Source organism: Mus caroli, chromosome 6, assembly GCF_900094665.2.
Source record: "Mus caroli chromosome 6, CAROLI_EIJ_v1.1, whole genome shotgun sequence".
Lineage (NCBI taxonomy): Eukaryota > Metazoa > Chordata > Mammalia > Rodentia > Muridae > Mus > Mus caroli.
The window spans coordinates 146,234,557-146,258,979 of NC_034575.1; the positions used below are offsets into that span (position 1 = coordinate 146,234,557).

At 41.9% G+C, this 24,423-nt stretch overlaps 1 protein-coding gene across 2 annotated transcripts in view; it reads right to left on the minus strand.

The window, feature by feature from the left end:
- The window catches only part of Tmtc1 (transmembrane O-mannosyltransferase targeting cadherins 1), a 319,404-nt gene that overhangs the window by 286,578 nt on the left and 8,403 nt on the right, over positions 1 to 24,423 (minus strand). For both annotated transcript variants that reach the window (XM_029478419.1, XM_029478417.1), the window contains exon 2: positions 6,756 to 6,875. In XM_029478419.1, the coding sequence (XP_029334279.1) occupies positions 6,756 to 6,803 (48 nt within the window). In that variant the 5' untranslated portion in view covers positions 6,804 to 6,875. The remainder of the gene's footprint in view (positions 1 to 6,755; positions 6,876 to 24,423) is intronic.

The following is a 24,423-nucleotide window of genomic DNA, read 5'->3' on the forward strand; positions in this document are numbered from 1 at the left end:
GATGTCATAAAATACTTTAAATTTTGATCTTTTCTAGGGCCGGTGTGGTATGTAATGCAACAATCCTGTGATACCAGCTGTCTTAGTTACTTTTCAGTTGCTGTGTCAAAACGTTGTGATCAAGTCAACGTATAAAAGAGGGTTGGAATCCATGACCATCATGGCAGAGAGCACGACAGCAGGCAGGTAGACATGATGCTGGAGCAGTAGCTGAAAGAGTTTACATCTTGATCCACAAGTAGGAAGTATGGCAATAGCTTTTTAAAGCTTGAAACCTACCTCCAGTGACACACCTTCTCCAATAAGACTATACCTCCTAACTCTCCCCAAAATATTCCACCAACTGGGGACAGAGTATTCAAATATATGAGGTTAGGGAGCTATTATCATTTAAACCATCACATCGGGCTGTGGTATGGATGACAGCTGCCTACCACAGTTGTGATCTAGGGAAGCAACTGCTACTTGACAGTGTACTTTGTAGACGGTGTTTTGGGTGTTACTGTTTCTGGTTTTTATCACATGCATACACACACAAGAATGCATGTTACCTTCAATGTGCTAAGTGAGACATCAGGCACTGTCACAAAATAGTCTTTATGTAAAATGATTTCACTCAGCCACTGGCCAACTGGAAGCCCTCTGACATATTCAGGGTAGCCTAAGTCATGATGTCTCCTAGGTTGAGGATATTATACAAATGCATTCACCACACTGTTTTCAATTTATGATGGGATCATACTAATATAGACCTCATAAACCAAGGGGCAGCTATATAAATACAACGAATTCTTCTTTTCAGGTCTGGTTTGCTACGAGGGAGACATAGCTGAATAGCTGCTAATGTTACAGCAACAAAAAGCAAAGAGATTTGTGTTGGGAACAGAGTGTTTGTTCAGGGACGATTCCAGGTGCTCAGGATCATTTCAGCAAGGAAGATTTCTCTTTCTTCTTGTACTTGAACAGCAGGTTAAAATGCATGTTCTCTTCCAGATCCCATGTTTTAATGAGGAGAGATTAGAAATGCAGCAAGGCAAAACATAGTTACCGGAAAGATAACCATATGGAAATGTGGGCAGAGGAGGACCACAGAGGAGGGGGAAGGAACATTTGCTTAAAACTGGTGTAAAGATTAGTGTGATGCCTGTGGCCTGTTCTAAACAGAAAGGCAAGGCCAATCAAGTTCAGATTCACCGGAGACAGACAGATTTCCGTTCAGTGGGTTCAGGGGGGTCAATTGATCCTCAAAGAGAATGTGTTCAATCAGGTGCTAGATATTTTTTTCCTCTGGAATATTATGTGTGGGGAAATTGAGTTTAAGCTATCTGTAAAAGCACCTTATGTACCCTTAGCCAGATGTGAACCTCTACAATAAGTATGAGCTGTGTCATGTGGATAGATAAAAAGATGGGATTGACAAAGGATTTCACAAGTTGTGACCAACTGATGAAGGTTTATAAACACGGACCTCACATAGCACAGGTGACTGGGATGATAAAGGGGTATTGATTGCTCTAAGGCTGTAGAATCACAGGTTCCCCATTAACACGTTTTCTGTGTTCTGAATGGAAACTGGAGCTGTCCTGTGACAAGATGTCTGCAGTAAATAGCTCAATGGAGGAAGCAGTCATTTGACTCAAGTTTCAGAGGATTTAGCTAGTAATTCAGGCTGCCTCCATTACTGTGGACCTGAGTGGAGGCAGGATATAATAGAGGCAGAGAAGGCAGAATGGTGGACTGTTTAGTTCATGGGATCCAGGAAAGAACGAGTCCTTAACAACAGGGCACAGGGAAAGACACAAGACACAACCCATGACCTACTTCCTCCAAAAAGACCACGCCAATAGTCCATTCAAATTGTGACTCCATCAATAGATTAATCCAGAGTCCTTGTAATCTCCCCCACTACACTTCCTCTGAATGCTGCTTGCATTAAGGACCAGCCTTCAGTGCATGAGCCTTTGGGGGGGGGGGTGTTCAGAATTGCAGAACTATCTCCAGTTACCATTAGAACTTAAAATATAAAAATCAAAGAGAGGACAGGCACTCACTAGCTGCTCATTCCTTCCATGCAAAAATCAATTGCCCAAAAAGCTTAAGAACTAATCTTTCAAACTTTCAATTTAATTCTCAAGTCTCATAACATTTTAGAGTTGTGTTTAATATAAGAAATGCTGGCAGAGGATGCCACCTTTAGATACAGCAAAAATCATAGTGTCACCAGTGTCTGAAATGAGACAATTTCATACCAATATAACCTCGAGGTTCATTCAAATTAAATCTTATTATTGATTCTAAAATGAAGCTCCTGTCACCTTTTAAACATAAGATATATATATATATATATATATATATATATATATACTTTTTAAAACTTCAATATTCTATAAGAATTGCCAATAGCAAAGATGAATAGGAAGATATAAAATTTGGCTTCATCAGAAGCAATCATCTTAAATATTTTTAAATGATAGCTTTTCAAGAATTTTGAATCAGAATCACTCAAAAGTAAAGTTTAATTTTGCACTAAAATTAAGAAAGTTTCAAAGCCAAGCATGGGAGTGCAAGATTAGAATTCTAGCTAAGAAGCTGAGACAGGAGGATCACTGTGAATTTGATGCCATCCTGGGCTATAGAGTGAGTTCCAGGAGACTGAGATATAGGACTCTGTCTCAAACAAACAAACAAACAAACAAACAAACAGAATATCAGGTGTTATTAAAAGCTCATTGTTATTTTAAATATGAGCATGTTCTAGCACTGAGATGATAGCTTTAATTATAATGGAAACTTATGCTGTCCATTATAATGTTGGTTAGCAGTTAGGTTGATACAAAAAAGATAATATAAGAAATTCATAAAACGTATAAATAGAACAGTAAAGATAGTGTTGTATACTCCTTTAATTTTGTTTTTGAAACAGGGTCTCATTATGTAGCCTTGGTTGTCCTGGAACTCACTATGCAGAACAGGTTGGCCTTGAACTCAAAGATATCTGCCTGCCTCTGCCTTCCAAGTGCTTGGGTTAAAGGTATTTGCCACCGCAACTAGCCCTGACTCTAACTCTAACCCTTAACCCTAACCCTAGCCTTAACCCTAACCCTAACCTTAACCCTAACCCTAACCTTAACCCTAACCCTAACCCTGATAACACACACACACCTTTAGATTTATAAACAGATACAAAGAGATCAGCATCTTTCCAAAGCTCACATACCTGGTTCTGGGGGCTAAAGTTAGAACTCAGGCCTGCTGTTCACCATCCTATGTTCTGTGTATCACTAGGAGGCCTGGCAAGACCATGAGAAGTCAGACTGATGCAGTGACCTACATAATCTTTGTCTGCCACACGTTTTCTCAGTAGACCCTGGTTTTCCCCAGTGAACTTCTCATTAGTCCAGGTCTCCATGCCATCATACTTCCAGACTAGGGAGCAGTGGAATTCCCAAAGCCACTGTGCTTCTCTTATAGAAATGGGCAGCTTTCATTCAGGAGACAAGCTTGAAAAGGTGAAAATTGACGAAAAATTTTAAAAACACAGCTCAAGACAGCAGTCCAGGAAGTGAAATACATGACTGCTGGGCAAAGACAGAGGTGGGAGAAAGCTCTTAGGGAAAGGGGGACACTGGCTTGTATATGAGAGATCTATAGAGTTTAGAAGAAAGGCCCAGCAGAGAGAGCACTGCATGGAAGACAGAAATAGAGGAACATCTGTAAATGGCATTCACATCTGCAATGTGTTCCCCAGATGCGTGAAGAGGCTGCAATTTTCATTTACAATGAAAGCAACTACAAGCTTATTAAGTTACACAAAGTCAACAACTGAGAGGAAACAAGCCAGAAGTAAACGCAAGGCCAGTCAACAGTGAAACAGGCACACAAGCCAGTCACCAGGGTATACATGCACCAACCAAAGACACTGATCATCAATGAAGATCAAATGTGTAAACCAAGCATGAAATTTCGTCCTTGTACTTGCATGAAAATGCTCCCTGGTGAAATGCTGGCTGGTGGCCTTGACCCATCTCTAAACCCATAGCCATAGTGAATAATTCATATGGATCTTTCTTATAATGATCTATGAAGGCGAGAATGTCACACAGAGCACACCTCGCTAAAAAACAGTTCTGTGAATTCCTGAACTATAACCCAGAACTCTGATGAGGCAGAAGCCTTAATGCAAGAATAAAATGGGAATAGATGGAATACAGATTCGTGTCTACACTCACTCATTCTGCAAGTTTAGCTGAGCACTGTAGCAGGCACTTTTCTCATTAGGACAACATGCCTGGCAAAGATATCTTAAGAAAGAAAGGATTTATTTTTGCCCACTATTTGAGAACATAGTCCATCATAGCCAGATGTGGGCCAGCTGGTCACTTTGCATGTGTAGTCAAGAAACCAAGAGAGAGACATTACATTTTTTCCTTTTTATTCAGCCTGGGATCCCAGACTATGAAATAATGCTGCCCACATTCATGCTGGGATTTCCTACTTTGGTTAAAGCTTGCTGGAAATACCGTCATAGACACACCCAGAAGCATGTCTCTTAGGTAACTCTAAATCCTAGTGAGTTGACAAGACCAACCATCAGAAGTATCTACTATGTGTATAGAAATCACTAAGAAGGTAGCATAGCGGTAAATAAGACTGTATTGAGGGAATGTTGGTCCACAACAGATCAAACTTTACACTATGGAAAGTCCACCCCAGGGGAAGTGGCCGCATGTCAGGACCAGCATTGCTACACCCGACAGAGTACTTGTGGCATCTCCTTCAAACAGAACCATGTTTGAGTTAGGTATCAGTGAAATGAGAAAGGCAAGCATAGGAAACAACAAAAGCTGTCAAGTAAAATAAGTGTTTCATGTATCAGCAGACAGACTGTAGTTCACCTCTTAGTGAATGCTGTCTCCTGGACAGACAGTGGTACCACAAGCATAGCAGTCCAACACTTTCTGCAGATGCTCGAAGCGCTCATCTAGTGCTCAGTAACTGATCTTACACTACAAGTTAGTTGTCTGTGGCCAACCTGAGACACATAGACCCTGTCTCAAAAAACACATAAATTAGTAAAAATGTACTAATTACCTTCTCTAAAACAATCATACATTTTAAGTACTAGCAGGAATGGCAATGGATGGATAAAATTATATAGATCTTTCTCCCTTCTCTCTCCATCCTATCTTTTAAAAAAAAAAATCACACTCAACAGAAGGTAAAGGAGAATTTCCCGAGTGGATGACCCTATCCTAAGCCTTCCTACTGCAGCTATCTGTGTCAGAGCCTAGGCTTACCATTTTCCCAAAAGTAAATCGTCGTGGAGATTAGAGTCAATTATGAGATTACACATCAAAGCTGTCACATGAAAATCTGTTTCCAAAGTCTGGAATTAAAAACTGACTATCTTAATTTATATATTTTGTAAATTATAATTGATAAAATTGGAAGTTAATTTTGAAGTGTTGCATAGGATGAGGTGGAAAAGAGGAAGGCCCTGCTTCACTGACAGGAAGAGGAGCTTAAACAGCAGCTCATGAAGCTGGAGGTCTATAATGGACCCTGTGTAAGAGCAAAGACTCATCTTAATCTATCCATGGCTAGTAACACTTTGCATAAATGCTTACTGGTTGGACCTCAGTACTATTGGTTTTTTTTTCCCCAAAGATTACACGATTTACTACAGATTTTCACTCGGTTTGTGAAGGTACCAGAAGATTTCCTGGCTCTGAACCCTCAGGATGCTGAGTCTTGGAGGACCTCAGGTACTTCTGAGTTCCCTGACAGCCGCTGGAGAGTTTACTTAGCAGGATACAAGCTACTCACGCTACCTTCCCTCTGCCTTTAGCTGAGCATTTTCCAGGACAATACCAATGGCTCCAGAACTGTTTCCACAAAGCTCTGAAGGATGCCAGGGACGAGATCATCCCACTGTAGGGTATGCTCCAAGAAGAGCTAAGGCCCTGCCAGGGACAAGCCTGGCTGTCTATTAAAGATGAACAAATTTCAAACACAATGTATTGACCTATGAGGCACAAGCAATGGTGGCAGTAAAGGCAAGCTGGCTATTCTAATAATGGGGTCTTATTGGAATGGCTGGTTGCATCTTCACTGCTGTTAAGAGGAACCTTGGGGTCTCTGTTCGTACTTTGGTGTCACAAGGAACCATTAGGTCACTGCCCGAGTTTGTGTCTGTGGCCATAATACAGAAGCCTCAGTGCTGCTGAGCCTGAGTTAATGCTGCTACTCCAGCTCCTTAGTGGTCTGCACAGCCCCTGGAGGCCAGGAAGTGAGGGTGCAGAGGCACTGCGCTGTGTACTTACTGCTTAGCACCAGCACTGACTGGAATGAGGCCAACTCTGACCTTTGTGTTAAGTCACATGCTGACTCTCAACAAGGCTGCTTTCAGGAGTATATTAGCATAGCATTGTTATTACTTGCTTTTCTGCTGGGACAGTGTGAACAGTGAGCTGACTTGTATGTGTTCTCATAGGATCTCCCGAATCTGGGTATTGCTCACACACCTCCTTGTATCTGAGTATCCTTCAATCTGCCTCTTCTCCTAAGACCTTATTGCTGGAGTGTGGACCGCTGATGCCCATCTCAATGTCACCTGGGCCCAGGCCACAAGCAGGCTCACTGAATCGGACTGAGCATTTAAACAAGATTCCGGTAGACTGTCTACACGCTAGTTTCAGCAGAGCTGCTGTGTGAAGAAGCACCAAATGCAGCCGAGAGCAGCACCTGCTGCCTACCTGGATTCTCCCTGGAGAACTGGAACTTTTCATTTTGACATGAAGCATATTCACGATGGTGTGCCCAACGTTGCTTGTTCCCAAGCCATTTGGCCTCAGAGACAGTTGGCCACCACAGACCTGAAAAATAAAAGGCATTTCATCCCCTGTACCCCTCTTTTAATTATTCAGTTTAGTACTCGTAGCATCGCTTTTTCTATTCTGTTTGTCTTGTTGTTCAGAAACGAAGTCTAGCTACATTGCCCAGACAGCCTTGAATTTGCCATCCCGCTGCTGCCTCAACCTCCCTCCCAAGTGCTGGACTTACAAGTGGTAGCACACACACACCTAGTCTGTTCTGTGCCAGGCACACGTTAAGTGTAGTCTTGGGGCTTCCCCAGGTAGGAGGCGGTCCCTCTATTATGCTCCATTGTGTGTCAGCCCAGTGCTGGCTCTGACTGCCAGATGGTCATTAAGTTGTACCTGTAGGCTGCTTCCCCAAGAAGCCGCTCATTCACTGTGCATGTGTACAAACACCGTGCGGCACTTTGTGGGGCCACGTGATCCACAGCGCTCCCCAGAGTGACCTCCTCCAGGATACGTTTTTAAATGAAGTTTTTGTTACTGCCTTTAAGTGTTGGTAAATTTTTTTTTTGTGGGATTTTATGGCTCACAGGGTTATTTCAGTTAAAATCTTCATCAACCTCTTCCTTAGAAATCTATTTCAAGAAAAAGTGAATTTAGGAAGAAGGCTCTTAGATTTTTTTCAAAGTCAAAAGAGTAAAAGAAATTTTACACTTAAGCATTGACTGATGGGCGTTGAAGAGATGGACCAGCGGACAAAGACCCTTCACACATAAACTTAACAGCCCAGATCAATCCTGGGACCCCACATAAAAGTGGAAGGAGCAAACTGATTCCACAGGCTGTCCTCTGACCTCCGTCTGCCTGCTGAGGCACATGCCTACCCATACACATGATAACAGAACATGATTTCATGTAAGAATAAGTAAAATATAACGATGCATTGACTGTTTAATTGACTTGTTCTTAATCCTAAGATTGACCTTCATATAGTGCCTCTGTTGGAGCACACCCCACTCAAATACGATGGTGAGTTTAAATATCCCAGAGTGCTTTGCACTTGTCAAGATGTGTTATCAGAATTGTTCAATCGAAACTACATCTTTATGGGGAACCAGAGCTCTAAAAAAAAACCTCGATCTACACTAGGTACTGTGTACTGCAGTACACAGCCTCAGGCTGCTCAAACCAGTGGAGACCTGTGCCACGTTGAAAGACCTTGCTCCATCCAGTGAGAAGTGGGGTGGCATCAGGGAGTAAGACTTCTTGTTTTAAGACAGGGTCTCTCATTGAACCTGGAACTTTCCAATTTGCCTAGGCTGGCCAACCAGTGAATCCTAGATATCATTCTGTCTTTGCCTCACCAATGCTGGGATCACAAGCACACATTTCCACACTCAGCCTCTGCCTCACCAATGCTAGGATCACAGGCACACATTTCCACACCTATCCTCTGCCTCACCAATGCTAGGATCACAGGCACACATTTCCACACCCAGCTGTTTGGGTTTTTTTTTTTGTTTGTTTGTTTTGTTTGTTTGTTTGTTTGTTTTGTTTTTTTCTTTACATGGGTTCTAGTATGTCTTCATGCTTCTGACATAAGCACTTAAGGACAGTGGCATCTCATTACCCCTCAATTCATCTCTCTTTGCAAGTGTAAAGGAACATTCTGGCTTTGCTGCTTAATTATTCATTACAAAGTAAAACACATCAGGAAGTTTCAATGTTGCTGGCTGCTTTCTCAGGGTGATCTATGTCAACACAGTAAATGCTGCCATCTATGCTGTTAAGAAATTTAATGATATTTATCTGGGTCTTCCTCTGTGTGTGTGTGTGTGTGTGTGTTTAAATGCCTGTATACTTAATTAACTCCTAGAAAAAACTATTTAAGAACCTTGCCTGTCTCCTTAAAATTGAACATTCTAATAGCTCCTGCCCCCCCTTTTAGTTTTTTTTTAAAAAACAGCTTTATTGAGATATAACTCATGTACAACCCAATTTAGCCACCCAATGTGTCTTCATATTCTAGACTGACCAATACTGCATGTTTATTTCAGCTAACGCATTCACTGCAGACCCTGGGCAGACTCCCAGTTTTGAGGTGCCCCCAGGGAGTGTAGGCTGACGCAGAGCTGTTGGTGAGCTGGTCTTTGCTCCATTTGAGGTTTTTTCCTTAGAAAATAAGAATATGGACAGTGCCTCACTTTGTAGGGACGCTCGGGTCTAATTGAAATGGAGCCTATCAAAAGAGCAAGCTCTAGTTCCTAGAAGAAACATGAAGGTTAAGTTCTTGGTTTTTAAGGACTGCATTTTTAAAGGACACACTGAAACATAAGCTGAATTCTCCTGTGAGGCAGAGAGAGAAAACAGGAGAAAACAAATCAAGCAAAAAAAAAAAAAAAAAGAAAAGAAAAGAAAGAAAGAAAGAAAAAAAGAAATCAATTTGAAATATTGGAATTTGAAATATTGGTCTTTGCTGCTGGACTTCGAGCCACTGACACACAAGAAGCATAAATAGCTTATGGAAAGTAGAAATAAAACCCAGAGCTATCTAAATGTGAATTAGTCCTGCTTTCTGGATCACCTCGCCTGCTCAGAGATGCTAGCTCAGGGGAATAAAAACAAAATTTAATATTTTCTTGAGACACAAGTGAGGAGGGTGTTTTGCTCCAAAGAGAAAATGAAATTGTAAAATGGAAACGTAAACAAGTTCTGGGTGGTAAGCACTGTGGGAAGTAAAAGGAAGTGACCAAAATGAGGAACTCCAGGCAGGGATTCACCCTTAGGTCACAGGTCATTGTCCAACTTCGGTGTCAAAATCTGGGAATTAAGACTTAGGGTCACAGTAGCAGCTCTGACAAGCATCACTCTGAAATCAAGTAAGGCGGAGGTCATGAAGACGGTCTGGAAAACAGACTTCTATACTGATAATAGCTCTTACTGCTTCCTAGTCTACTGTTTTGAATTGTCTACACTGAAATTCAGTTGTTCAGTTTGCAAATACAGAAACAATAGTAAACAGTAATGCAACTGCAAACCAGGGCAAGAAGCTAGGCCCTGGGGATTAGCGTCTCTTTACTCTGATCTATTTTGTGGATCTGTGAGATTATTATAAAATACAGACGGCACCTACATTTTGTTTATTTATTTGTGTCTTTATTCACTACAACAGCAAGGATTGAACTTTGTCCATACCAGGCAAGTGTTGTACCACTAAGCTACATCCCCAGTCTTTGCCTCATTTGGAAAGCAACAGAGGACTATTGTCATGGAAGGCACAGTTCTTACAAAAGACTCTTCCACACTTGACTTCATGTAGCAACATCAGGGAAAAGAAGTCACAACCTGGCTTTGTTTGACTTTTCTTATTGCCTTCTCTCTGTCTCTGTCTCTCTTTCACACACATACACACACACACTCCTTGAGATTAGATTTAAATATAATAATAAAAAGGTTATTAGAAATTTTGAGAATCGAAAAGGAAGATGATAGTATTGACCTCCTTCTTGGATAGTTTAGAAGAGTTTCTGCTGCCCTGACATGCTGTGTGTGTTGTACTGAAGCGTCAAGACCTCTTCCCTGAGCATGAAGTGTCTGCACAGGCAGGCCCTGAGATCTAGCTTTCCTGAGAAAACCGTAGACTTATTTTAATAAAGAAACTTGGCTGCTCTGATCACATCCAAGGACCTTCTAGGTCTGTGTGATCTGGCTGGAAGGCAGACACGCCCTTAGCACACACCTTTAATCCCAAACAATGAAGGTAAAGTTAGTTTGCAGAAGGAAGCACTCATGTTTGAAAGTGATGCTTAATTGAGAGGCAGACAAAGTGACAAACCAGAGGAAGAAGTGACAGAATAAGATATGTCCATCTCTTAGGAGAACAGAGAGGAAAGAGAGGCAACATAAGAGGGAGTAGAGCAGAGGGAGAGAGGAGGAGGCAGTTGTATAGAGACAGGTTGCAGAGAGAGAACAAGTTAGACACAGGTGAAGACAGAATAAGCCAGAGAATGAGAGGGAGCCAGAAGATTAAAACAGATTGTCAAAGTTAGTATGAGGCCAGGTAGAACAATTCAGTCAGAAGCCGAGAGAAACAAATTTGAATCAGTCAGCTTGAAGAGGAATTTGAGCCAGAACAGCTGAGTTAACCAGTCAGCCAGAGATCAAAGAGAACCTTGGAGACTACCTTTAACTGCAGGAGAATAAAACTTACAATACAAGGACCAGAGTGAAACCCTCCACATATCTCCCTGAAACTTGAAATTAGTTTTTCATTTTATTATAGATCACCCCGACCCCCCCCCACACACATATACACAAAATGGCACCAGAGCCCATTTTTCCAGTCTTTCTGCTGTCTGAGCTCTAAGTAGAATGTTGAAAAGCAGCAGTACTTTGAACAAATAAGTCCTTAGAAGGAGCAAGAGACCATAAAACTAATAGCAGTAGAATAAAGTAACCGGCACCTGGAGTCTTGTAGTCTCAATAAATATCACAATAAGTGTTTTCCAGTTTCCTGTATCTTCAACGCTCTTTGTTTCCTTAGGAATTGTCTTCATAGTGAGATTAAGTTTTTGCTTCAGAAGCTACTCTTTCTCCTTATGTACTCTCTCAAAGTACCTGGTTTCTGGACTTGATTTTATTCTCTTGTTTGTTTGTTTGTTTGTTTTTGTTGTTGTTGTTGTTGTTTGACAGGGTTTCTCTGTGCAGCCCTTAACTTTAAAAAAAATTGATTTATATTCAATATACCTTTGAAGTAAGGTAATAGTGTATGCTCTGTGTTTGCATGTATGCATACCTATATGTGTGCACTTGTGTGCATGTGTATACATGTATGTGCATGTGTGTGTGCATGTGTGTGTACATGATTTTATACTCTTCATATTATATTCTATCATGAGAGCTGGAGCTATTTTTTTTTTTAGTATAAAACTTGCTTCACAACCATGATAAGTACTAACTATACAAGATTTACTCCACAATTAACCAACAATGCTCCACTTAATGGGCCTGAAGAAATCACAAGCACACAGAGATAGACACACGTGTGTCCACATAATCAGTGAAAAGCATGGGTCTCTCTGTGAATACAGCCCCTAGGTGCAGTGTAATCAGGCAGCAGAAGAGGCTCATCATACCACATGATATATCACCGCACGATATATCAACTTTCTTGTGGCAAGTAGGAGAGCAATTGTGTATTTGCTCCTTGCCTTGTAGCTGTGAAAAAATATCTGACAAGAGCAACTTTAGGAAGGGCTAATTTTGACTTACTGTTCCAGGGATACCTTTCATCATGGCGGGGAAGGAATGGTGAGCAGGAGACTGCTCCCCACATTGTGTGCACAGCCACAACACAGAGAGGGCTAACAGCCCTCAGCTTGCTGTTTTCTTTTTACTTACTCCAGATTTGATCCATAGCATGGTGCTACTCACACTTACGGTGATTTTCCCAGGGCACAGGAGGTAAAGACAGGGGCTCCCCAGAGCAAGTTGGCTAGTCACACTAGTCAAACCAGTGAGCTCCAGATTCAGTGACAGACCCTGCCTATTGTTTAAGGTAGAAAGCAATCAAGGAAGGTATCAGATGTTAACCCTGGGTCTTATGTACATGAACACATATACACACACACATACAACATATATATGCTAAAATAAATTGTTTTGAAAAGACACTACAGTAAAGAGTCTATTTGTGTTAAATCCATTATTTTCCAAAAAGACACTTGGAGAGATGCTGTTGAGCAACAAGGAAAAGAATTCTTTCCAATATATTTGATATTCTCCTAAAGCCCGAGGTTTTGCTGAGGGAGAGCCTGCAGCTCCAGAGCCAAGCCTGTGTGACTGCAAAGCTGTCTATACTTTCTCTCTCTCTCTCTCTCTCTCTCTCTCTCTCTCTCTCTCTCTTCCTTTTACATATATGAGTACACTGTAGCTGTACAGATGGTTATGAAACTTCATGTGTTGTTGAGAATTGAATTTTAGTACCTCTGCTCACTCCGGTCAACCTCACTCACTCTGGTCGGTCCCGTTTGCTCCAGCCGAAAGATTTATTTATTATTATAGATGAGTATACTGTAGCTGTCTCGTGCCAGAAGAGGGTGTCAGGTCTCATTACGGATGGTTGTTGTTGTGTATTGATATGGTTGTTGGGATTTGAACTCAGGACCTTCGGAAGAGCAGTGCTCTTATCTGCTGAGTCACCTCACCAGCCCTGACACTCTACTTCCTTAAAGGTATTTCCAAGGTTCCACCGGGACCAGCAAGCCCATGGATCAGGCTGCCACGTGTTGGTGACACCTCCCCTCCCACAACTGGAATCACTGCTCAGAGAGTAGAAAGAAATGAAATTTTAAGCCATGTATTATACATAAAACCGCAAGCTGGGCACAGGTGGACTGTTGTTTGATACCCCCAAAACATTCCACTATCAAAATAAAACACTAGTGAATTTTGCCTCAATTAGAAAATCATCTCCACAGAAAACAAAAATAAATAACCATCTAGTAATACATACTACCAGGCAAAGGCACCAATTTACACACTGCGAATCCTTACAGCAGAATGCCTTTTTGGGTTCATAGCCTGTGTTTCTGGCCTGCTGGGATGCTGACCACCTGACTGCACAGTATTCTTTTAGGGGAAAGACTCTGCCTTAAAGAGAAAGCAAAATGTAAGATTTCTGAAAAATTTATGCATCTCCTGATGTGTGTGGATTTGTGCGTGTGCATTTACATGGGAATTGTAGAGGCCAGAGGACAACATAAGGCATCTTCCCCAATGTTTCTCCACTGAAAGCTCATGGATTCAGCCAGGCTGGCTGGCCAGGGAGCTCCAGGGATTATCTAGTCTCCACCCACTGAGTGTTGGGATTACAAACTGGCTCCTAAATGCCCAGCCTCCTGGGTAGATGCTGAGATCTAAACCCAGGCCAAAAACACTTTATTTACATAGCCATCCCTCAGTCTTGCCTGGCTATATTTTAGGATCAGAACCCTAAAAATATTTTTGAAAAGCATTTAGGCAATATGCCATGACACAAGAAAACCCCCAGACAAACAACCGTTCCCAGTGACCAAAGCGGATGCAAAGGAGAGCCAACCACCCACACTTCCATGGCCGAGGTACACAACTGAGGAAGCAGAGAATTAGTGTTACATTCTCACTGAAAAACAGAAAGATGCTCAGTGGGTAGTCACTGTCTAGCTTAGCTGTTTCTGCTTTCTTTGGATTAGACATGTTTGCTATTTAATAGGCACTTTCCATCTCTGTCACCCAATGTTCTAAAAATAAGGCAATAGAGATGGCTTTTAATGTAGAAAAGCCAAGATAATTCCCAAGCAATAAAAACAGGATCAGTGCTTGTCAGGTTGCTGGGCGATTAAATGTCATTCTGTCCCCCTATTCTGCCCCATCAGTTTAATCTGAGGACAGAAGGAATGTCTATTGAAAAGGCAAGCTACATTAGCTCACAAGCCACATAGGAGCTTAGGGACATGGAAGCCTGACAGAGAAATTACCCCAACCCTCATAAAGTCCCTCTGCTTTGCTCTGGTCAGCTTTCACTGGCCAAGACAGCTAACTAAAGGGACTGCCTGCCCCTCTACCACACAGCAGACAATGATGAAGGGACAATAAACTCCAGATGCCCTCTCAGAGGGATGGTCAGTCGAAGTCACAGAGACCAACTTAGGCTGTGTTCTGGTTCCTGCTCTTGACAGAGAGGTGAAAAATTACTAGAATTACTGTGCAGCAACCTAGAAGCCATTTGAGACTTTGTTGCAGCAGGGCTATAATTCCAAGTTTGGGTTACTTATTTAAACTTTGTTTATGCTAAACTCAGCTCTCTGACAGTGCTAGATATAAAAGGCAACCAGTGAAGATTCTGAATTTCCCACACGGGCCATCTCCTTCTTGATATGCAGTGACAGAAAGCATACCCTGGCCCTTTTCTGGCAAGCAATGACCTTTGTGAGCAGGAAGCACCCCAGCAGCTGCAGAGTCCCAGTGAGAGGCCTGGAGAAGCTCACAGCCAGAGTGAGGCCTGGCCTTGACAGAGCCCTTACCTCACATGGAGCATGGTGGCCAGTGTCTACAGCAATGTACTGACCCGCATGCAGCCTTCCGGTTGATGATGTGTGGGTATTTTTGGTTTCTGGTAATGTGAAGTGCCTGGATGCAATATCTACTCTCTCCAGGTACTTAATTAGGTGAAAATTCCTTCAGGTTCACCCAGTCACATGCTAGCGTTGCATTACCTATAAGACAAAGCTCAACTTTCTTTAAAGGACTCTTCCTTTGACAACAGGTGAAAAAGAGAGCAAAACAAAACCAACCAGCCACCACCACCACCAACAACAAAACACTTTTTATTTTAATTTGCCATAAGTATGTTCTCCTAAAATAAGCAATTTTTAAATGTACTCTATAGGAATAGCAACATATACTTTGTGGATTTATCTTTTACACGTGTATTTGAACTAAACTGTAGTTTGAGATCTTTAGACAAGACAAGAGGGGGGGCAAGCTGAATAATTCAAGAGCTATGTGTCAGAGCTAACGTGAGCTTATTTTGATTTTGACTTCTGCAGGAATGTCATACACAATCCTGTTGGTGATTAATCTCTATTTCATCTGGGAAAACAAAACAAAACAAAACAAAACACTGGGATTCCTATTATATCAATGCTCCACTGAACTGCAGCCAGCGGGATGTGCATTCCCTTGCAGCCTGTCTGAATGGCTCTCCATTTTCTCCTCTCTCAGTCCCGTTTAACATCTGACTCTTTATAGCTCTTGTGATGGCAGATTTTTTGTTTTGTATGTTTTATTTATTTATTTATTTATTTATTTATTTATTTATTTTCTGAGACAGGGTTTCTCTGTATAGCCCTGGCTGTCCTGGAACTCACTTTGTAGACCAGGCTGTCTTGGAACTCAGAAATCTATCTGCCTCTGCCTCCCAAGTGCTGGGATTAAAGGCGTGCGCCACCACCACCGGGGTTCTGTTTTATTTTTTAAATTGAATTTTTAAAAATTCATTATAAGATGCTGTATTTAATAGCCTAAATAGTTCCAATGAAGAGAGCATACTTTCACTAGAAAGATGGAAAATGGATGTTAATGTGTTGATCAGAAACAGAATAAATTAGCAATCAAGAAAATAATGTCTAATCCCTGGGAATTTTAATCTTCTTAGTTAAACATTAGAAATGTAAGTGCTTAATAAACACAACAATTTGATCATTTGGGGGCTTGTGGTTTATAAGCCACCATCTTCTCCATTAGGTGAAAACACTGTTACTCTCCTTCCATGCTAGTCATTGTAAGTAGGACACAGTCTTTGGGAGGAGGCGTGTCTAAAGTAAAAATGAGAGACCCAGCAACACCATTGTCCTGGAGGGTTAAAAGAGTAGAAGCGGAGGTGGGAGGCAGGCTGGCAGGCAGTGGATATAATGTAGCAGGAACAGTGTTGAGCAAACAGCAAACTGAGGAAGGAAGAGGGTAGACCCCAAGTGTAGTGGCAGCTAACATACAGTTTACCAGTGTGGCTAAGCCACACAGTAGAGCTACTGCTATTACAAAAGACAGTCTATGCACATAACCAAATGCCAATGAAACTTGTTTTGACATACAAAAGAGACTGAGGCCAAAATAATGCAAACTCTTACCAGATTAAAAAGAAAACAACAACAAAAACCCAAACAAACAAACAAAAACAGTGCATTGTAACTGTTTATAACCTTGAGAGTTTATATTCTTCAGGTCACTTGTAAAAGTAATTTATTGTCTTATTTTTGAAACAGGGTCTCATATATCCCAGGCTGGCCTCAGACACTCAGTGTACCCAAAGATGGTCTTGAACTCCTGATCCTCCTGACTTTACCTCTGGAGTGCTGTTCCATGTATCACAGATGAGATGTCAAACACAGAAGCGCATCCATCTTGAATGGTGCAGCTAACACTGCATGGGGCAGACACACACTGACCCTGTGGCATAATTCTGACCAAAGAGGTAGTGATTGTTATTTTATGTCACTACTTTTGAGGGGCAGTTTCCTAGGCAACAGAGAGAACCTGTCACCAAACTGACTGCTTACAAAGCCTTGGCCCTGCAGTGTTCTCATTTGCTAAAATATATAATAACAGTCTATAACAAGGAAGATTGGCCCACACAAAAGGAAAGCCCGCACTGGTGTGTGTGTGCTGGAGCTTTAAGAAAAGGGCTCTGCCCTTTCCCTCTGGTTCAGGCTTTAAATTAAATCTATAACTTCAGAAGCAGCATATATAGAAGAGTTTATGCTTTGCTAAAAGAAGAGCCTAGATTGCCCTTCAATAACTTAGAAACAAAACAAAAAGCTGAGGAAGAAGCGGCCATGTCGCTATGAAGATGTATTTAATATGCACTAATGGAAAACATACATGTGAAAATAAGCAGGTTAGCTATTATTACAAGCAAACAGAACATGACAACAACCTGTTTTTGAAATCGTTAACTCTTGCGGCAGTAACAGGCATTGAGAGCTGATTTCTGGTCCTATCACCTTAGCCCCCCTGTATATCCTCAATTATTTTCCTTCCTGCTGAGAGGGATGCAGAACTTTACAGACTCACAGAGTGTAGATGGGCAAGGTGAAGATGCGTTTCCTTCTGGAACTTCTACAGACATCGACAGTCAAAGCAAAGGCCATCCTACAGTGACCTGCATAAACAACCATTAAAATGGCGAGTAACTGTGCCTTTTTTGCTTTCTCCATGGAGCATACTAAAAAGTGACAATTTATTTCAAAATGACCAACGCCATTTGAACGTTGGCAACACGAGGTCTTCATAAGAACTGTATTTTCAAACAAAATGTGTTTTCAGTCTGGTGTAAGAAGATAAAAACATTTCAAAATTACTGCATGGCATATTTAAAGCTTAATTTTTTTCATTTCCCAAGAGACATGCTTCTTCCAGAAGCACGGTGGATAAAACATGGTTTATTTTTATAATTCAAGCAGAGAGAAGCTGAAAGTAGCTACCCAGTGCCAGTTCTCTGCTACAATTAACTACCAGCAGCTTCTGCTCATTTTGTATCCGTATACTGGGGTTTGCTTTAAGGAATACTTATTTTTTTTTTGTTTGAACCTGAGAGGAGAAATGAAATGAGAAGAAATTGTCCTGCCTAGCTCACTCATTCCCCTCACTCGAAGACAGCAAGTTGCTAAATGCTAATTAACTGTTAAAGTCAACACCAGCTCCTCTGTCTTCTCTCAGCTTAAAATGACATTCTCTAATAAAGCCATAAGATATTCAGGACAGACTGTGTGCACATAAGAGCTTCTTAGGAAATAAAACCTCAAGAATAACCCTGCGACCCGCCAGGTGAGCATTCCATTTGCGAAACTGTCTCCCAGTAAAGGGCTGTGAATATCTCACAAATCTTTAGCACGCCTTCTACTCCTGATTGTTCTTTTGTATCTTATATTTCCTATGATGATTAGGAATGCTTTTGATATACCTTTGTAACATTATATTTTCCAAGTCCATTTAGGTTCATAGTAAAATTAAGCAGAGCACATCAAGATTTTATACATACTTCGTGCTTGCACATACACACATTTAGGGGGACCTTTGTCAACAGCCCCCTAGAGAGTCATCTGTTTTATAAATGAAAATGTGGTTTTGATGCAAGTTGGCTAAGTCTGAGGATGCAAGGAACCTTTAGGTGGAACAGAGGATACACATAATGGACATGAGTATCCAAGAAATTTCATGTCTTTTCAGGCTCCTAATCCAAATGTGGAGACCAGGGTAGGATTCCAGGAGACAGCACAGCTAAGCTGAGACTTTAAGACTAAGTAGAAATGAGCAAAATGTTGGGTCCTGTTTGTGTAGCCAGTCTATTAGTCTATGTCTTTTTATTTGGGAGTTGAGTCCATTGATATTAAGAGATATTAAGGAAAAGTAATTGTTGCTTCCTATTATTTTTGTTGTTAAAGTTGGCATTCTGTTCTTGAGGCTGTCTTATTTTAGGTTTGTTGAGGGATTACCTTCTTGCTTTTTCTAGGACGTGGTTTCCATCCTTGTATTGGTTTTTTTCTGTTATTATCCTTTGAAGGGCTGGATTTGTGGAAAGATAATGTGTGAATTTGGTTCTGTCATGGAATACTTTTGTTTCTCCATCTAAGGTTATTGAAAGTTTGGCTGGGTATAGTATCCTGGGTTGGCATTTGTGTTCTCTTAGTAACTGTATAATATCTGTCCAAGCTCTTCTTGCTTTCATAGTCTCTGGTGAAAACCGGTAAGAAGGACACATGCTCCACTATGTTCATAGCAGCCTTATTTATAATAGCCAGAAGCTGGAAAGAACCCAGATGCCCCTCAACAGAGGAATGGATACAGAAAATGTGGTACATTTACACAATGGAGTACTACTCAGCTATTAAAAAGAATGAATTTATGAAATTCCTAGCCAAATGGATGGACCTGGAGGGCATCATCTTGAGTGAAGTAACACAATCACAAAAGAACTCACACAATATGTATTCACTGATAAGTGGATATTAGCCCAAAACTTAGGATACCCAAGATATAAGATACAATTTGATAAACGCATGAAACTCAAGAAGAATGAAGACCAAAGTGTGGACACTGTGCACCTTCTTAGAATTGGGAACAAAACACCCAGGGAAGGAGTTACAGAGACAAAGTTCGTAGCTGTGATGAAAGGATGGACCATTTAGAGACTGCCGTATCCAGGGATCCATCCCATAAGCAGCTTCTAAACGCTGACACCATTGCATACACTAGCAAGATTTTGCTGAAAGGACCCAAATATAGCTGTCTCTTGTGAGACGATGCCGGGGCCTAGCAAACACAGGAGTGGATGTTCACAGTCAGCTATTGGATGTATCACAGGGCTCCCAATGGAGAAGCTAGAGAAAGTACCCAAGGAGCTAAAGGGATCTGCAACCCTATTGTTGGAACAACATGATGTACTAACCAGAACCCCGGAGCTCTTGTCTCTAGCTGCATATGTATCGAAAGATGGCCTGGTCGGCCATCAATGGAAAGAGAGGCCCATTGGACTTGTAAACTTTATATGCCCCAGTACAGGGGAACGCCAGGGCCAAAAAGTGGGAGTGGGTGGGTAGGGGAGTGGGTGGGAAGGTATGGGGGACTTTTGGGATAGCATTGGAAATGTAAATGAGGAAAATACCTAATAAAAAGTATAAAAAAAAAAAAGAAAGAAAAAGAAATGAGCCTGTATAGGGGGATGTGCAAGTGGAGAAATGAGGGGAGCGAAGGCTCCCCTCTCCTTCACAGAGGGCTCAGAGAAGAACCACAGGGCTCCTGAGGGTCTGAAAGAACTTCAGGGTGGCTGGATCCTCACAGGCTCTGGGAGTAGAACAGCCCTGCCAGTGTCTTATGGGTCACATCTGGGATTTGAGGGTTCATTTTAAGGCACTGGAGAGTTCCTGGATGATGAGAAAGAGAGGAACAGCACACACCACTTTAGAAGTCAGCTGTGCCAGGCATGGTGCACATGGATGATCCCAGCACTTGGGGGCTGAGGGCAGGAGGGAGTTCAAGGTCATCCTCAGCTACAGAACAAGTTAAGGGTCAGCTAGGCTACATAAGATAACGTCTCAAAAACAAGCAAAAATAAAACAAAAAGAATGGCAGACAGGTGAGTGCTGAGTACAGAGACTAGCAGAAGAGACAAACTACTCAGTTAATTTATGTAGGAACAGAGGCTGGTTGGAACCAGCATACGCTGCCTTGAAGAATTTCCACCATTTCAGTGCACCAATGCAGTTATTCTCTGATACTCCTTCAGGACTGAAGGTGGTTGGCTAGGGTTGGGGTTTCTCTCATTATTCTCTGCTTTGCTATCTGGGTGAAATTTCTCTCTTGTCATGATTGTCTCTGTTGAACAGATTATGTTAATAAGCAAATGGTATTGGATTGGCCATAGACAGTGGAACAGAAATGTAACCCAAATCATGCTAGTGAGCTGTGATGTATTGGAGAGGAAGATTCCTTACCCTTTTATAACAGATATGATAGGATAGGATGTTTCCCATGGATACAAACAAGGAAAAGCTGGTAGCAGATAAAAGAAGTACAAACTGGACTAACCGTGTTGAGAAACCAGATGCCTGATTGAATACTTGTTATATGCTAGAGACTATTTTATGCGCATTGATTTATTTAATCTCTATACCAATTAACCGTGAAAATTATCATAGAAACTCCCTTTATGATGAAGGTCAGTTCTAGGTTTTACCATCTACAACCATGTGCATTCACACAGATGCAACTTGGTTGTGTGTGGGAAGAGCCCAGCCACCAAGCAGAACCACTACCAAAAAGGTTCCTCCTGACTCATCTTCTTCAGTACCAACCTGACCAGTCCATAGCTCAGAATCAGCCCAGTCTCCTGCTTCTCCTGGGCTATCAAATGTTGGTGACACCCCAAAGTTTGAGGCCTTCTCATTTTTCTTTTTCTTTTTTCTTTCTTTTCTTTTTTCCTTGTCGTCATTGTTTGTTTGTTTGTTTGTTTGTTTGAGACAGGGTTTCTTTGTGTAGCCCTGGCTGTCCTGGAACTCACTCTGTAGACCAGGCTGGCCTCGAACTCAGAAATCTGCCTGCCTCTACCTCCCAAGTGCTGGGATTAAAGGTGTGTGCCAACACTGCCCAGTTTATTTTTCTTTAGATAGAAGTTTTGCTGTGTGACTTAGTGTGATTCACTAACTCTCCTTGAATTCTTCGATACACTGTAAACAAGAGTACAGGCGTAAGCCTGTTGCTGAGAAGGCATGATAGTTATTCATAAAAATCACAGAATAGAGAAACTCCACAAGCCCTAAAGCAACCCTCCTGCTGTCCCCGGATTCTGTCCTGAAAGGGATTGGGAAGTAGGACTAGACAGAGTGAAAATCAGCTTCTCCACTACCTGCCTGGAGCACTCCAGGCTGAAAGACACAGGACAACACAGAAATGGTTGCTTTCCCAAGGGACACACAGCATGTGGAGTGCCACACAGATACTTCAGTGTCTCTGACCTGCTCACACATGAGTTCATCACGTACACGGAAATCTGGTTTTAGAGTCAGCATCCTCCTATTTCTAAACTGATAAATCTGGAAACTCTGTGGTTCTGCATGCTTGTCTGCACAAAACTTTACTAAAAGACACACAGTCACACTCTGCAGGCTGTCTGGTACGTTTGCTCTTGCTGTCGTTACTGTTGTTAGGTTTTAGGGTTCTGGAAGAGAAGGGAGGTTTCAAGAGACAGTCAGTCAAATCATCCCTCAGGCAGTAGCTTTACTAATGCTGCCAAGGAAATGGGTGGCACAGCACAGTAGGGGCCTGAAGTAAGATGCTTCAGACCTGCCTAGGGAGCAGAGCCTGCTCTTTTAAGATCCCCCATGAGGAGACTAAAGACAGAGAGCTGTTGTGCCATGATGGAATGACTCCAAGGTTGGCTGACATCAAACTAAAGTAAGAGAAATTATGTTTTTTTTGTATTTCTGGCTGAGGCAGGTGTTTGAAAGGTCTCCAGCCATTCCTGGATAAAGGACCTCTAGGAGAACAATGGGTCTAATTAGTATGTGATGTGGTGGTGGTCATTTGTCCTACCTGGAGTCCTTGCCACTTAGAATATTTTTGTCTGGAATAGGCCCACTCTTAGGAGGGCTGGGTTCCCCACCTAAATGATCTAGCAGTTACCATTTCCAGGCTCAGTACTCAGGGTTAGATACAAATACAGAAATGGCTGCCTTTGGTGCATGTTTAGGACAGGAAAGCTTCCTCCAATGGGTGTAGTGGCTTATCCAAGGTCACCATTCAGCAAATGAAAAGCTGAGACTTGAACCTGGATCAGATGGAATATAAAGTTCATGCCTCTGGTTATTAGAAGACCTACTTGCTCTCTTGTAAACCACCCAGATGCCTCCTGCTTTGGAGGAAGGGCTGAAGTGTTTTCTGAATAAAGAGCCATCTTGAAGCCTTTCTCAAGGCAGGTAAAGTGTTATACTTCATCATTTCCCCATGCCTCCATCCTAGGTCATATAAATGAAGGAGGCTGCTAGGCACTTACAACTGCCTCAAATTATCCAGTCTTGCTTGCCTTTACCTGGGATCAAACCTTCAATCTGTACTTCCCAGGAAACCCTCTGTCCTTGACACTGATTTTGATCTCCAGTGTCACCTCCATAGTGTTACCTTAGCTTCAATCACACCCTCTATCCCTGGGCAGAGTCTCTGTATCTAAACCATTACTGTATTTCCCATAGAAAACATGCAGCTCTTGGGGGACAAGAACAGTGGTCTCTTCACTTTCCCACCTCTAGCATCTAAATAGTGCTGGCACCAAGAAGGAGTTCTACACATGATCTTGTCATACTGTTTCAAATCCCACAATAAATATTCCAGAGAGTAAGATGTATTTCCAGTGCAATGATCTTTCATTGTCTTGTTTATCCAGATCTCATCAGCCCAGGGTATTGAGAGGTATCTTTGTCTTCTCTAAGAACAGAGCAGGGATTCCTCTTGTAAATGGAAACTCGAGTTATTTGACATCCCCTAGAGGAAACTCTCCTGGAAGTTACAAGACTCATAAGGGCCCTCTTGAATGTTATGTGAGCAGTAAACAATTGCAGGGAGAGATGCTTAGGTGCTATAGCTATCTGCAGGTTGGGCAATGAGTTCCAAGGCTGCAACTTTGGAGAATCAAACTGGTGTGACCTTTTTTGTGGTACAGCTATCTTGAGTCCCCCATGCTCCTGTAGGCAATGCTGGTTAAATTCACTGGTACACCATGTGAGTCTGGGTGTATCTGGGGTAATACATGTTTATTCACATCTCCCAGGAAAAGTTGTGCGAAGAAATTGTGTGTTTTTCTGGTGTGAATTGAAGTTCCAAGAGGAAGGAAGAAATCATGCTTGCATTGAAAACTCTACAAGGCCAAACGGCTGAAGTTTGGGATTACAGAGAGTTAAGATGTTGAGGTCAGAGCCAAATAACCTTGTACTATTTATTTGCTTTGAAAGCCATTCATTGCCAGCCCTATGCCTGGCCCATCATCCTGTAACTATCAAAAAACTTTTAAATGTTTTTTATAGTGTCTTAAAAGTGTCTTAGCAAACGACTAGCTTCCACCAATCCAAAAGCTAGGATTATCACTGGGCTGCATCTGAGACTCAGGAGTTATTTCCTTGCTTTACCTGATGTTTCTATCAATGTGTTCTAAAAGTATCTTCATGAAGTTGTTACCACACTGGAACACCAGCTTTGGGGTGGCTTTAATCTGTGTTCCAGAATAAACTGTCTTTTATCCCCTTTGAGGTGAGAATTGTTTGCACTGCCCTAGCCCCAAGAAAGAGGAAAATGGCAACAGATGGTCCTGGCATGAAGAAGATTCTAAGATTCTGAAATAGACACTTCTTACACAGACCAAGAAGGAACCGTTGACACAAAAGGGCCACAAGACTCTAGATGTCAAATGTTTGCCCCAAACCAATCCCATTTATCTCTGGTGCATTCCCAAAGCACAGCTAAGATACCAGATTGCAACCTGTGGGGATGTGGTGGTTCTCAGCTCATAAAGGTGATCATG